The 12,977-nt window shown below is 43.1% G+C and overlaps 1 protein-coding gene across 10 annotated transcripts in view; it reads left to right on the forward strand.

Annotated features, from left to right (window-relative positions):
- Positions 1–12,977, forward strand: part of AGAP1 (ArfGAP with GTPase domain, ankyrin repeat and PH domain 1) — a 308,457-nt gene that overhangs the window by 206,872 nt on the left and 88,608 nt on the right. For 8 of the 10 annotated variants that reach the window (XM_077785208.2, XM_021536092.4, XM_085585530.1 and 5 more), the window contains one exon: positions 3,532–3,693. The exons of the other annotated variants lie outside the window; for them this stretch is intronic. In XM_077785208.2, coding sequence (XP_077641334.2) covers positions 3,532–3,693 — 162 coding nt within the window. The remainder of the gene's footprint in view (positions 1–3,531; positions 3,694–12,977) is intronic. 10 annotated transcript variants of the gene reach the window in all.

Genomic DNA, 12,977 nt, shown 5'->3' on the forward strand with positions numbered 1-12,977 from the left:
GGGCTCGTCTGCTGAGTAGTGGCCAAACCTGGAAATTACCTTGAATCTTAATTTGGACGGGTTTTGTGGGGCTTAATTGTTTGAACGTTTTGTAAGCGCGGCCGTAACGGGGTGTTTTATAACATCAGAAAAGATAGTTTTAATAAAGCTGTCTAGAGCTAGAAAGAGGAACTCTTTCTTTGATGCTCCTTTGGTAGATGAAAACATTTTTGTTCAATAGGAGACCAGCATCTTTTTTTTTTTTGCTCATTTGAGACAAGTTCTGGCAACATACTGATATTCATTCAAATATAAATGCCATATTCCCTTTGAAATGCAAATTGTTTAAAGAAAAATAGCATATGGTAGAGGTAAGTACCTTTTCAAATCAGCTCCCACACTTTAGGGATGTGAGTACAGCTAAAATTATTCTTTGGAAAGAATCTGGAGCCTTTGACACATTGAAGCTTGAACTAATCAAGGCTTCCCAGTAAGCATATACACATATCCATATCAAGGAAACAGTGCTGAGAATACATGGATTAGCATAGTAATTTAACTGCCCCCTGCTAATCAACTTAAGCAACCAGCTGATGCATGCAGGATGCATTTGAAGAGGCAACTCTTTCACAGCTCCGGCATGGGCCAGGTAGCAGGAGCTTGGGTAGATGTGAAGATGGGAATCTGGCTGTGGCTGGGGGGACAAGAGGTGCAGGACATAAAGGCTTTGTGTGTCTAAGCCAACATACAGGCTTTGCTTTCCATGGATCAGGGAACCACGGAATGGTTTGGGTTGGAAGGACCCTTAACTCTCATCTGCTCCACTCCCCCCTGCCATGGGTAGGGACATCTTCAGCATTTCCACTGAGTACTGTTGGCCTCCTCTTCCTCGCTGTCTCCTGCTTGCCTGTGAAAGGCTGAGGTGGTTCCTGCTGTTGAGGCTTTATCCCTGAGGAGAATTGAAGGACTTTTGCTGGTCTGGTTTGGGGTTTGCCCATTGTAGATGAACTGTGGGACTGTGCTGGAGAAGCTCTGGCAAGAGCAGCAGTCCTTGTTTTGGAGTGGCAGCAGCATTAGCATCTGGTGTGGGATTCATATCCTGCAGTTGGACTGAGAAGTGGTAAAATTTGCACTGAATTGGGAAATAATTATTTTTAAATAAGGTTCTGAGTAACAAGTTTTTGCTAGAGTTGAGCATACCGAGGAGGGGAACAGGAAAGGAAAGGCACTCTGTTTTCTCATGGTTGCTGGCTTGATGGGCTGATATGTCATGAAAAGACACACCTTGCAGCACCTGGACGAAGTGGGATTTAATCCTGAATAAATATTATCAAAAAGGTTGCAGGATAAAGGTTACCAGGCTATGGCAGTAGGAAAGAGGGAGCTGGGCTGGATTAATCACAGTTCAGTGAAGTGTCACATGAATGCACTTGGCACCTGTTTTGTGCTTGCAGCCTGTGCCTTTGAGAGAGGTGCAGTGGAAGAAAAATTCTTCTTTGGTTCCTAGAACAAGTCACTTCTCAACAGGTTCATGTCCCAGCCTGGGGCTGGAGTTTCCTCAGGTGGCATGAAGGTGAGAGAAGAGCTTTTGGTGCTGACATGATGACACAGAAATCCTGATGTTCTCTTCTCAAGGTGCTGGTTTTGCATCATGGTTAGAAGGTGATGGGATGCTTGTGTTCAGAGGCTTGTGGACTAGGTAGAAATGTCAGCATAAAAATATCACTGCTTGTGTTGTGTCTATGTTGGCCTAAATCTCAAGTTTGTAGACCCCACTTGGTCTCAAACTCTTGTCACTCACATCAGCCATTCCCTTTAATTTGGTGGATCATCGAAACAATTTATTAACATTCATCATTTTTCTGGATTGTGAAAAGCAGAAGAAAAGGGGATTTCAAAGTGAGCATCACAGAAGCTGATTTGGAAGGAGAGATTTAAGGCAGCGCAAAATACAACTTTTGTCAGCTCATGTTTTCATTTTCTCTTGTGGTTTTAAAATACTGAGTTGCAATTTAGTCCTCTGCACTGTAGAGTCATGCCTTGGGAGGTCTCAACATGGTTCCAAAACCCACCTTAGGCTTTGCAATATGAAACAAATGAGTTTTTCTGTGTATATTTCATGTCTGCAAAGCAAGGATTGCCAGGCTTGAGAAGTTCTTCAGGGCTGAGTCAGTACATTGAAGACACAGATACTGTGATGGATCTGTGTTAAGGACTAAAGAGGAGATTTTGTCTTGGGAAAGGGGAGGAGAGAAAGGGACAATTATGCCAACTCTAATAAACACAAAGTAGTTCACTAAGCTCTGCTGTCTTCCCAAAGGCTGCTCTGGGAAAAGACATAATGATAGAACTGGGAGTCAGGAGATCTGGGTTTTATTTTCAAGTCTGCCACAATCTTCCTTTGTGGCCCTGGGTCATTTAACCTCTGAAAAATGGGGGAAATGATAGCAGATAATTAACAACCTCACAGGAGCATTGAAAATTAATTCATTAATTTTTCTGAACTCATCAGTAGAAGGTGCAATGGAAATGCAAAGTGTGAGAGCACGTTATAATACTGCATCTGCTCCTTTCCCTTTGCATGTGTTTTTTAAGAGTGTTCTTCAGTCCATAGAGGACCTGTGGGGCACCTTTAGAGAGCCTGACATGAGGAATGAAACTGGCACTGTAAATTCTTTGTGGTTTTATGACATGCAAGGCCCATTGCTAGGAATGAAGTAAAATGTGCTCAGAACCCAAAACTGCGGAGCACGTTTTGGCCCATAGCAAGTTGCAAGCAAAACCATCAGAAACCTGAGTTTCTGGAAAGGTTTTAATTGTTTTTACTCTGAAATGTATTCAACCAGATCCCACTTGTCCTGTTTTATGGTGAGAAACCTGTCCCTGTCACTCCCGCTTGCACACAGTTCCAGCATTTTAATATCCTAGGCCTCAGTGGTCATGAAAATGCAGAAGTGTTTACTGGGTAAAGGCTGTTCTTTGTGTGTCCCCTTCTGTGTCACATTCCTGGGACCAGCCCCAGGAATGATACTTGCAGTCGGTCCAATGTCTGCTTTGTGTCACGATGTTTTAAGATTAAATGTCCAAGAAGGTTTTTTTTCACCCTTGGTCTCTCAGTGCTGGCAGTCCTTTGCTCCCCAAGAGTGTGTTCTTTGGGGACATACCTGTGTCAGGTATTATTTCCAGGTGGATTGTTTTAAACTCTTGGAGTTGGCTCAGTTGTATAAACAGTGGCTTTTAGGAATAAATTGATTTTCTGTGTGCAGTCTAACAAGCAGAGAAGCTCAAGAGAGTGTGCCTGGTAGCAGAGTGGTGGAAGATCGTGTTTCTCAGAAGGTGAATGAACAGAATGAGGTGATACTATGAAAAATTAGGCTTTTTTGTCTTCTTAGCTGTATTTGAGCCGGTCTGGGGGACCATCAGCTTCAGGGAGGGTCGTTGTGTGAGTGAAGTGCCCCCTATTTCTGCTCATTAAGACTCCCCCCATCCATCCCGATGCGAAACCCCTTTTGTGCTCTCTATTGACACGCTTTGTTTTCCGTTTGTGCCTAGGGAACGTGACTGCTAGCACATCTGTGTCTCAGATGGCCAGTGGGATCAGTCTGGTGTCCTTCAACAGCCGCCCGGACGGTTTGCACCAGCGCTCCTACTCGGTCTCCAGTGCAGATCAGTGGAGCGAGGCCACAGTCATTGCCAACTCTGGCATTAGCAGTGGTAAGAAACCTGCAGCTTTGGGGGGCTCACGTGCCTTGGGCTGAACGGGGAGTTTGGTGCTCTTGGTTTTTTTTGAAAGGAGAAAAAAAAAAAAAAAAAAAAAGAAATGAAACGGTGCCCACCCCATTGTGGTGTTGGGTGCTGAGCTTGCAGCGTCTGAGGGAAAAATTGGAATTAGAAAAAAGGGGATGGATTAACTTTTAACATTATTTTTTTTTATTTGAGCACGGAGTGACAGGGCAGGGGGGAATGGCTTTAAACTGAAAAAAGAGGAAGTTTAGCTTAGATATTAGGGAGAAATCCTTCCTTGAGAGGATGCTGAGTCCCTGCAGAGGCTTGCCCTGGAAGTGTCCAAAACCAGGCTGGATGGGACTTGGAGCAGCCTGAAAGAATTCTGTGACTGTTTTTTCAACATGAAGAGCTACTGTAGTTGCAATACTGCTTAATTTTGATTTCAGGCATGTAATCAATGACCCAGAATGGCCTGGGTTGGAAGGGACCTTCAAGCCCATCTTCCCCTGCCATGGGCAGGGACACCTTCCACTATTCCAGGTTGCTCCAAGCCCCATCCAGCCTGACTCTGGACACTCCCAGGGATGGAGCAGCCACAGAATGTGTGTTGTTTGCTTGATACTCACATTCCTTGCCCTGTGTGATGGATATTAGCAGTAAATGACCCTCTAGATCTTCTCCGCAGTGTGTCCTTTCTCTGCCGTGCTCTTGCTCCATTGCCTGCACACTCCTGGCACAGTCTTAGTGTTTCCTCTGTGGAGCATTTAAGAGCATTAAAAGGAGCAGGCACTATTCCTGGTGGTGTTTTGGGATTATTAGATTGTAGCAATAATTGTTTTTAAAGGGTAGATGTGATATTTGCTACCAGACCAGGATGAATAGGTCAGGAGAAAGGGGAGGAATGCTGTTTCTAATGGCTGCCCCTAAAATGGGAGCAGTTAGGGGAATATGGGAACTATTTCACTTGTCCCACATATATCTCTGTATCTGTAGAAGTTCTGAATCTGAGTATAGCCCTGAGAGCACCTCTGGGTTTTTAGTGCCAACTTAGGAGAACAGAGGGTTTAAAATCTTGATCATCATGTTTCAGAGTGGCATTAACTATCAAATTCATACTTAGCAAAGCACAGACTGTTTTCTGGAGCTGCAAACATGGGGGCAGCACCTTCAGGAGAATTTGCATTTAAATGGTCCAGATGTTGCCTAAGAATTTTCTGAGTGAGCCATGCAGGAAGGCAGGGTTGTGAAGCAGCACAGTGAAATAAATGCTTCAACCCTGTCCTCTTCTGTGTCCACCCAGCTCACCCACTCCTGGTTAAGTTTTTAGGGGAGGCAGCATTACCCTGCCTGGATGCTGAGCTGATTTCTCACTTAAAATCACGTATTTTCAGCCTCCTTCATGTGAGCTACTTTGTCATTTTAACGCACCCCAACTCCACCTCACTTCTGAGAGGTTAGACCAAAGTTTGGGCTTTTTTGTGCCTTTTATCCTGTAGCTTTTCTAAGGTAAGATGAAGAATGTTGAGTGCTGGCTGTAGGAGGAAAGCAAGAGCTCTAGGCTGCAGTCCTGTGCACCTTGACACACCTGCAGGCAGGTGAGCAGGTGCCATCCCCATGCCAGATGTCCCAAATGAGGCTGCAGGGGAGGAAAAACCTTCAAAATTCAGTGAACTGCTACAAGAGGCATGGAAATAGAATCCTAAAAAATAGAAATATCCCCTGAATTCCTGCTTTTGCCATCCCCTTGGCTTCAAAATGCTTGGATTTGCCCGACTTGCCTTTTGCTCCTGCTGCTGATCCCAAGCTAGTTTACAATTCCTGGTGAAGGGAAACTTTTCTCCTACCCCAGCTCTGCAGTCTCCCATATGTGCAGTACCTTTTTCTGACTTGACATTCATATGGGATTAGTTCTGGCTCAAAAGAGACAACAGCCAGAATTATCTATGAAATACTTATTTTGAAATTGCAGGCGACTGGTGGATACTTGTGAAGAAGCCTACCTTGAAAAATTTCTTGCAGAGGTTCTAATTTTTTTTAAATGTTGAGGTGTTGTTTTTTATAAATACGGAGGGAAAATTGGATTAAAAACGAGTTTTAGGCAACTAAGGGTCAGCAGACTCAGAAGTATTGCACTAAAACTCTTACAAAACCTCAAGAATAATTGATTGCTCTGAGTGTATCATCTTTGGGTAAGCACAGAGATGTGTCCTTTATGTTGGCAAGTTGACGCATGAAAAACCCTTTTTAATTTCTGGGGTTTTTTTCTCCATTAAAAGATTTTTGAATTTTAGTCATAAAAAGCTAATACTGTGAAAGCAGCAGGTATGGCAAGAAGCTAAGCATCTTTTGGAATTCAAATGCCAATGTACTGGAGAATATGCCTGCTTATTGTCACGTGGTTTTATTGTAGACAAAATAACATATTGGGATTCAATTTTTCTTTGCACCTTTTTTTCACATTAAATTAATACTTTGTGTGGCTCCAGAGAACTTTTCAAAGTCTTCCAAACCAGACCTTTGGTTTCCTGGGGCTTCTGTCTTTCAAGCAGCTGTGAACATCTCCTAATTAGATAAATTACTTTGTAGTGGGCAGAGCCACAAAACAGGAGGTGCTGGTTAAATTAAAGGGGAAAAATAGAAAAATCCATTCTCTGAAATGGAATGCCCCACTGCTTTATGACTATTACTGTTGTAAGGTTTTACATTTAAGTACCTGAGGTTTAAAATTAAATGTCTAATATAATTTGGCGCTGGTAACATGAAGCTTGTGCCTGCCCTGGGAGAAAATCTCGACAGCTTAGTTTGGTGTTTCAAATTGCTGCGTGCTGGATAGTGAGCAGCTCGTGCTGCTGGCTCACTATTTAGCTCAGTCCCACCTGCTGTTCAGCATCATTTCCAATGCAGGAACATATTTGCCTTAAAAACTCCCGAAATTTCAAAAGGCCGTTCCAGCAGCACATGAAAAATTAATTCTTTTTGCCTTTTTTCCTCCTTTTTTTTTTTTTTTCCCTTTTCCTCCGTACTCTTGTAAGTGCTTGACAGAAGTAATTTTAGCAGCGAGAGAGAATAAAAACTGGGGGCAGTAAATCCCTGTCCAGGAACCTCTTGTGTAGATTCTTTATGGACCCAGAATTGATCTGCGTGTCAGATCCTGATGTAGTTTCAACTGTTTATCACCCTAATGGTGGTAGAGAGACCATGAACATCAACTTATAATCCTCCATGAAAGAAATTGGTGTTTGCAGTCAATGAAGAAGCAGCTCAGCTTTATTGATAGATTTGAAACAATTACTGCTGCTCCAGCTATTGGCCCAGAGGTTTTCCTGGATCCCACTGGAAGCCTGTGATGTTTTTTCCTCTGATAAATCTCCTCCTTGATGTTTTGCTTTTTTTTTTTTTCCTTCTTTTATCACCCAGAATTATCTCTAGTTGCTCATTGCTGGGGAACAGGAGGGTTCCTGGTCTCAGGGGAGCCATTTGTGACCTGTTTGGGTGTTAAAGTTCTGTTCTGGATTGTGCATCCCACAATTCCTCCTCTGTAAATCCAGCTGTTATTTTCATAAAATCACAACATTTTTACAGTTGGAAAAGCCCTCAAATACCATCAAGTCCAACCCTTAACCCAGCACTGCCAAGCCGACCACTAATTCTGTTCCTAAGTGCCAAATCCAAACATTTTTTTGCACACTTCCAGGGATGATGACTGCACCCTTTCCCTGTGCCAGTGCCTGACCCCCCTTGCAGTGAGGAAGTTTTCCTGCCAGGAGGGGACAGCCAGGGGGGTCGGGATCTGCTCCAGGGAACAGGGACAGGAGGAGAGGGAACGGCCTCAGGCTGGGTCAGGGCAGGCCCAGGGTGGACAGCAGCAGGAATTTCCCCATGGAAAGGGTGCTCAGGGCTTGGAATGAGCAGCCCAGGGAGCTTTTGGAGTGCCCATCCCTGGAGATGTCCAAGGATGTCCTGGACATGGCACTCAGTGCTCTGGACTGGGGACAGTGACGGTTTGGACTCAGTGGTCTTGGAGGGTTTTTCCAATTCCATGATTTTAGTGGTGCTGATACCGTTAGAGAGGTGGGTCTGTCTGCTCTCCAGTCTTCACAGTTTGTGCATCTCTGAGGAACCTGACAGACAGACCCCCAGTTCTCCAGCAGAAGTTTTTGTGGTGCCAGGAACTACAGGCAGCTGCCTTACAGAAGTGAGATTTGTGAGCCATCACTCTGAGAAGACCAAGGATGTCATTTCCTACCTGGGGATGAAGCAGCAGCTTGGTCATTCTCTTTTTAAATGTCCTGTTTTATCGTTTGGCTTCTGTGCCCTGAGACCATCAGAAGGAAGGATTCAGCATTCAGCTCTTCTGACAGAGCACTGCAAACAGGACTTTGCATGGGACGGGGCTTTCTGGTCTCTGGACTTGTAAATTGTCATTTGAATTCCAGCACGATGTAAGATTCTGCTGTAAATCAAATATCTGTTTAAATATCATCCACTTAGGCTTTATCACTGTACAATTGCTTGTACGGGCCATTTGAGCTCGGCTGTAATTTATGGAAGTTGTAATACCTGGTGTCTTCTGAGTTTCTAACAGTTTGGTGTTAGGGTTTATTAATGTAAAATTGAGTTCTCACTGTGCCATGGGGTGTGAGAGGTCGCTGGAGTGTTGATATTAATGCAGACCTTGCAACTTGCCTTACTTGTCTGTTCCTAAGTGCTGGGAATGATTAAATGATGGAACCTTCTGCTCTGCCTTGGGAAAGGAAATGGTTCAACCTGCATCTGACATCAGAAAATACCATTTAGAGCTGTTGGAATTCCATAGGCAAGTTCTTGACCAGGATCAATGATACAATTTCAAATAGATTTATAGGATTTCAGAATTGTTTTTGGTCAGTGTATACAGATGGTTTAGGTCAAAAGAGCTTTTTCCTCCTTTTTAAATATGGAAATTGGGACCAAAAAGCAAATACAAATTTATTTTGTCCCTTTTGTTTGGTTGTTTTTTTTTTTTTTCCTAGCTACTTTAGAGATACTCTGGGATTTTCTGTAATTCTTACTACTTAATACAATAAAATTCACCATGCATAATATGTGCACATAGTTTACATTATCTTACCTAGGACAAGAAAGGGAACATTCTTCTACTTTTCATATCTTTTTGTGATTCACAGATTGCTTTTGGCAAAATACTTCCAGAGGGAAACTATTGCAGCTCAGCAGAGTAAACTCTGCTAGCAACAAGTTATTATTTCCTTTGGTTTCTCAGCATACCTTGAGGAAATGTGGGTTATAAAGCACTACTTTCTAACAATTTGTGGAAAGCCATCCCCTTTCAGCATGAGGTTGTGTACTGAGAAACTTCCAGTATTTAAATTTGCCTGACATTCTTCACAAGCTCTTACATGAAATAGCCCTGTCAACCAGAAATATTAAAACTCTCTGTGTAGCAGTGTCCTAGGAAACTGGTAATTTTTTGGATTTGCTGATCCTGCAGGACTTGAGGTTTCAAACTGGATTTAATTCAGGCAGGGGATGATGAGGTCTTGCAACCTGTGGTTCCCCAAAGTAATGGAAGGCCTGGAGGGCAATGGTGATAAATAAGTGCTCTGAAGAGGGGCTTGGAGCATTAATCCAGCTGGTGCTGTCTGCCTGGGCATTTTGGGAATGTGTTAGCCTCTGGAAGCAGCAGGACCCAGTTCTTACCCCTCCTGTTCTGCAAACCATGGGAGATCTCGGCTTGATGGGAAACCTTGGGGCCACCATCCCTGGAAGTGTTAAAAATTGTGTGGCACTTAGGAATATGCGCTGGGTTAGGGGTTGGACCCAAGGGTCTCAGAGGGCTTTTTCAACCTAAATTATGCTGTGAGTCTGTGCCTTTCTCCTGCCCATCCAGGCCATGGGTGGCAGCTCAGTGACCACCAAACTGGAGATGAGCTGTTGCCATCTGCTGCCCCTGGGCCTTGTGTCCAGCAGAGAAGTGACATCAGAGAATGAAAGATCTGAAAGCAGCTCTTTACTTTGTGTCTCTGGTGGCACCAAGAGCCCTCTGAGGTTTAAACTCTGCCATGATGTTGGTTTAGGGAGGACTTCGGGCATTTCTGCGCAGCTTGGCTGAGTTTCAGCTGTTCCTCTATTTATCCAGTGCTGCTGCTTAAATCCTGAGCTACGTTTTTGCAGTTCTTCATCTGCTTTTCTTCTTGAGGGTCTTCTTCTTTCTGCTCTCCCCCTGATTAAAACACAAAGAATTGTTGATTCAGCAGTTAAATCCTGCTCTTGATTCCAAGAAACATGAGTTTGCATCCTTAGGTAATTTGACGTTGGCAACCTGATGCTGATCTTAATGTTGCTCACAGCCTGGAGTGCCAAATGTCTGTCAGTAAATTGTTCATGGCACTAAATTAACTTCTTGACTGAATTATAAAGCTCTGGGTTTTCCCAGTATTTACTTATGGATGTTTAAATACAGATTTTGCCTTTAGTTTGGCTTAGGATTTACACTGAAGTAACAATGCAAGTAGCATGTTCTTTGTAACAGAGGGAAAAGGTGATTTATTTCTGGTTACTGATGCTGATTAATCTGATTTGATTGTCTGGAAGTATTCAGTAAATCTGTGCTTTTTCTGCCTGTAGCTGGGCTCGGTTGTCACACCTTCTCTGTTATTCCCACTCAGGAGAAAAAAAAGAGGGAAAAGCCCTCAAGCCAAAGCACTTTACTTTTATTCTTGGTGTTTGGGCCTTAATGGGACAGAACAATGAGGAGAGTGAATGTTGTCTTCATCAGCTCTTCCAGCTGCGGTCCAAGAAACACTTTCCAAAAGTCAGAGCTTCTCCAGGAAGGAAGCTGGATACGCAGCATGGTTCTGTGTAGCACAGACATTTGACATTTGACAGATACAGATCTTAGAAGTCTGCAAAATACAAAACTCTTCTCTGGTTTTGTATTAGAACCATTATTTTGAATTATTACATAAAAACATTTTCATGTAAGGTATAATACTGGAGATAATCACACTTGTGGACAACGGGAATTCTTTGTCAGGGAGGCTGTCCTGTAATCTCATTTGTATTTAGAAGAGTGTAAATTTGAAAGGTTTTTATTTTGCATGTTTGCAGTTTAAGGTTGCTTTAATTTGAAATGTTTGCAGTAATTGCAAGGAATTAAATGCATGAGCTGGATTCACACAATATCCTGCAGGAGGTTATGGACTTTGAAAATCAAATCATGTTTGCAGACAACATTATAAATCGAGAGACACTGTCAAGTAAAGTAAACATAGAGGAAAGACATAGTACTGCAAGAGCAGAATGTGACATTTTATAAACTCTTTGATTCAAGTAGTGTGGCTTACAAGTTTTATTAGCCCAGTGAATTCTTTATTTAAGGGTTTTATAAGGAAAACTTGAGGAGGGAAATAAATAAGCTTCCCAAATCAGTAAGCTTTTCTATTTTCTTAATTGTTTTATCTTACTGTGAATAAGCTAACTTTATCTAATAACATAAATCCTAAATCTAAGTTTTGTAAAGGTTTAAATGCAAACTTGAGAAAGCAAAATGTTCGTGTCCCATGGGAGCAATTCCTGATTGGAGGATTTCTTTTTTACACATCCAGACTTCAGAAGTTCCAATAGATGCTTGTAATAGTTACATTCTTGTTTAATGCTTAATGTTACATTATTGTTTAATGTGCAGCCAGGAGTGAGGTGCTTTGTTTTGTAGGGTCTGGAGGAAGAGGGTGCAAGAAATACACTCAGTGCTTTTATCCTTTCTAGGGCTTAATGAAAATTCTGTTCCAATTAAGAGCAGAGCAGTTGCCTCCTCAAGCGTGGCTGCTGACGGGCCAGGTTTCTCCCCAGCCCAGCTCCCAGAGTGGGTTTTTAGGGATGTTGTGTATTCCTTACCTATGGAATCCAACACTTTAAAGCCACCTCACAGCACACGTGGCTCAGGGAGTGAAAGAAGCCTCTGTGCCACAGCCTGGGGGTTCTTGGGGGCCAGCTGGAGCTCAGAGCTTCCCTTCCTGCAGCTTCCTTTGTCACAGTTGATTTCATCCCTTCACACAGCCAGGCTGTGCCACCCAGGGGCATCAGGAGTATCCAGTGCACTGGGGGCCCTGCCTTATTTATCCAAGAGATAGAAAGAGGGCTTGATTAAAATTGGAAGTTACAAAAAAAAAAAAAAAAGTTTGTCGATGGCAGTTACACCACCCAACACCTCTGAAAGACAGAGCTTTGTGTTTTAAGAGCTTTGCTTTTCAGCTCTGGGTGTCTGCGATAGGAAAATGTTTGATTTTGCCTTTGATTAAGAGCAGTCTATGTGTTGCTGCCATTATTTCTCTTCCTTTCTGACAGTCTGCTCATGGCATACATTACCAGGAAAGCCTTAGCTTTTTCCTGCCTAGCATGATGCAATTAACAGCCAATTTGCTATACAGCAATTATTCAGCTTTAATTGGAAAATGTTAATAGTGAAAGTCTCTTGATTTTTTTTCCCCCCTCCAAAACATTGATATTAGGGCTTGTCACTGAAGTCTCCTGGACTGACAGTGGAGAGTTTCCTAACCTCTTCTCAATTACCACAGAGTGGGTTTGAAGCTTGAAGTTATCCACAGGTTATACAGACAGAAGGTTAAAGTACAGGAGTAGAGACGAGACATCTTTCTGGCTCTGAGCATCCTTTGAAGAGAGTCAGTTCTTCCTCTCTGTCTTACTTTGCCTATCTTGAAACACAAGGTAAATATTTTAGTAGGAAGTGATTCAGTAAGCCATGGATTCATTATTTTCCAAGTGCCTGCTGACCTGAAGGCTCTATTTCAAAGCAAAATGTTGTTAAATGAGGATTTTTTTTATGCAATGAGAAGACAGTGCTGATGGTTAGATTCAGGGTGGAGCTCTGCCCCCCTCTGTGTAATTAAGGTGAATTTAGTATGCATCTCATTTTGATCTAAAGTAGAATTTGTCACACACTTGTACGTGCCTGACCATGATGGAGCTTGTTCACCCAAAACGTGTTCTTTTCCTGTGCTCCAAGGGTCTGTTTGTTCCCACATCACCAATCCTGGGGCTGGTCCTGGTGGATTTGCCACATCCAGGGTGCTGCAGTTGGCAGCTGTTCTTGAGGCACCTGACGATCTACCTGGCTTCAGAAGGAGGAGATAGAAACCAGTTGCAGCATGAAAAATAGAATCACAGAATGGGTTGGAAGGGCCCTAGAGACCATCCTGTCCAGCTTCCCACTTGGACAGGCTGCTCCGAGCCCCATCCAGACTGGCCCTGACAGA

The sequence above is a fragment of the Lonchura striata genome, chromosome 7, assembly GCF_050655825.1.
Source record: "Lonchura striata isolate lonStrDom1 chromosome 7, ASM5065582v1, whole genome shotgun sequence".
Taxonomy (NCBI): domain Eukaryota; kingdom Metazoa; phylum Chordata; class Aves; order Passeriformes; family Estrildidae; genus Lonchura; species Lonchura striata.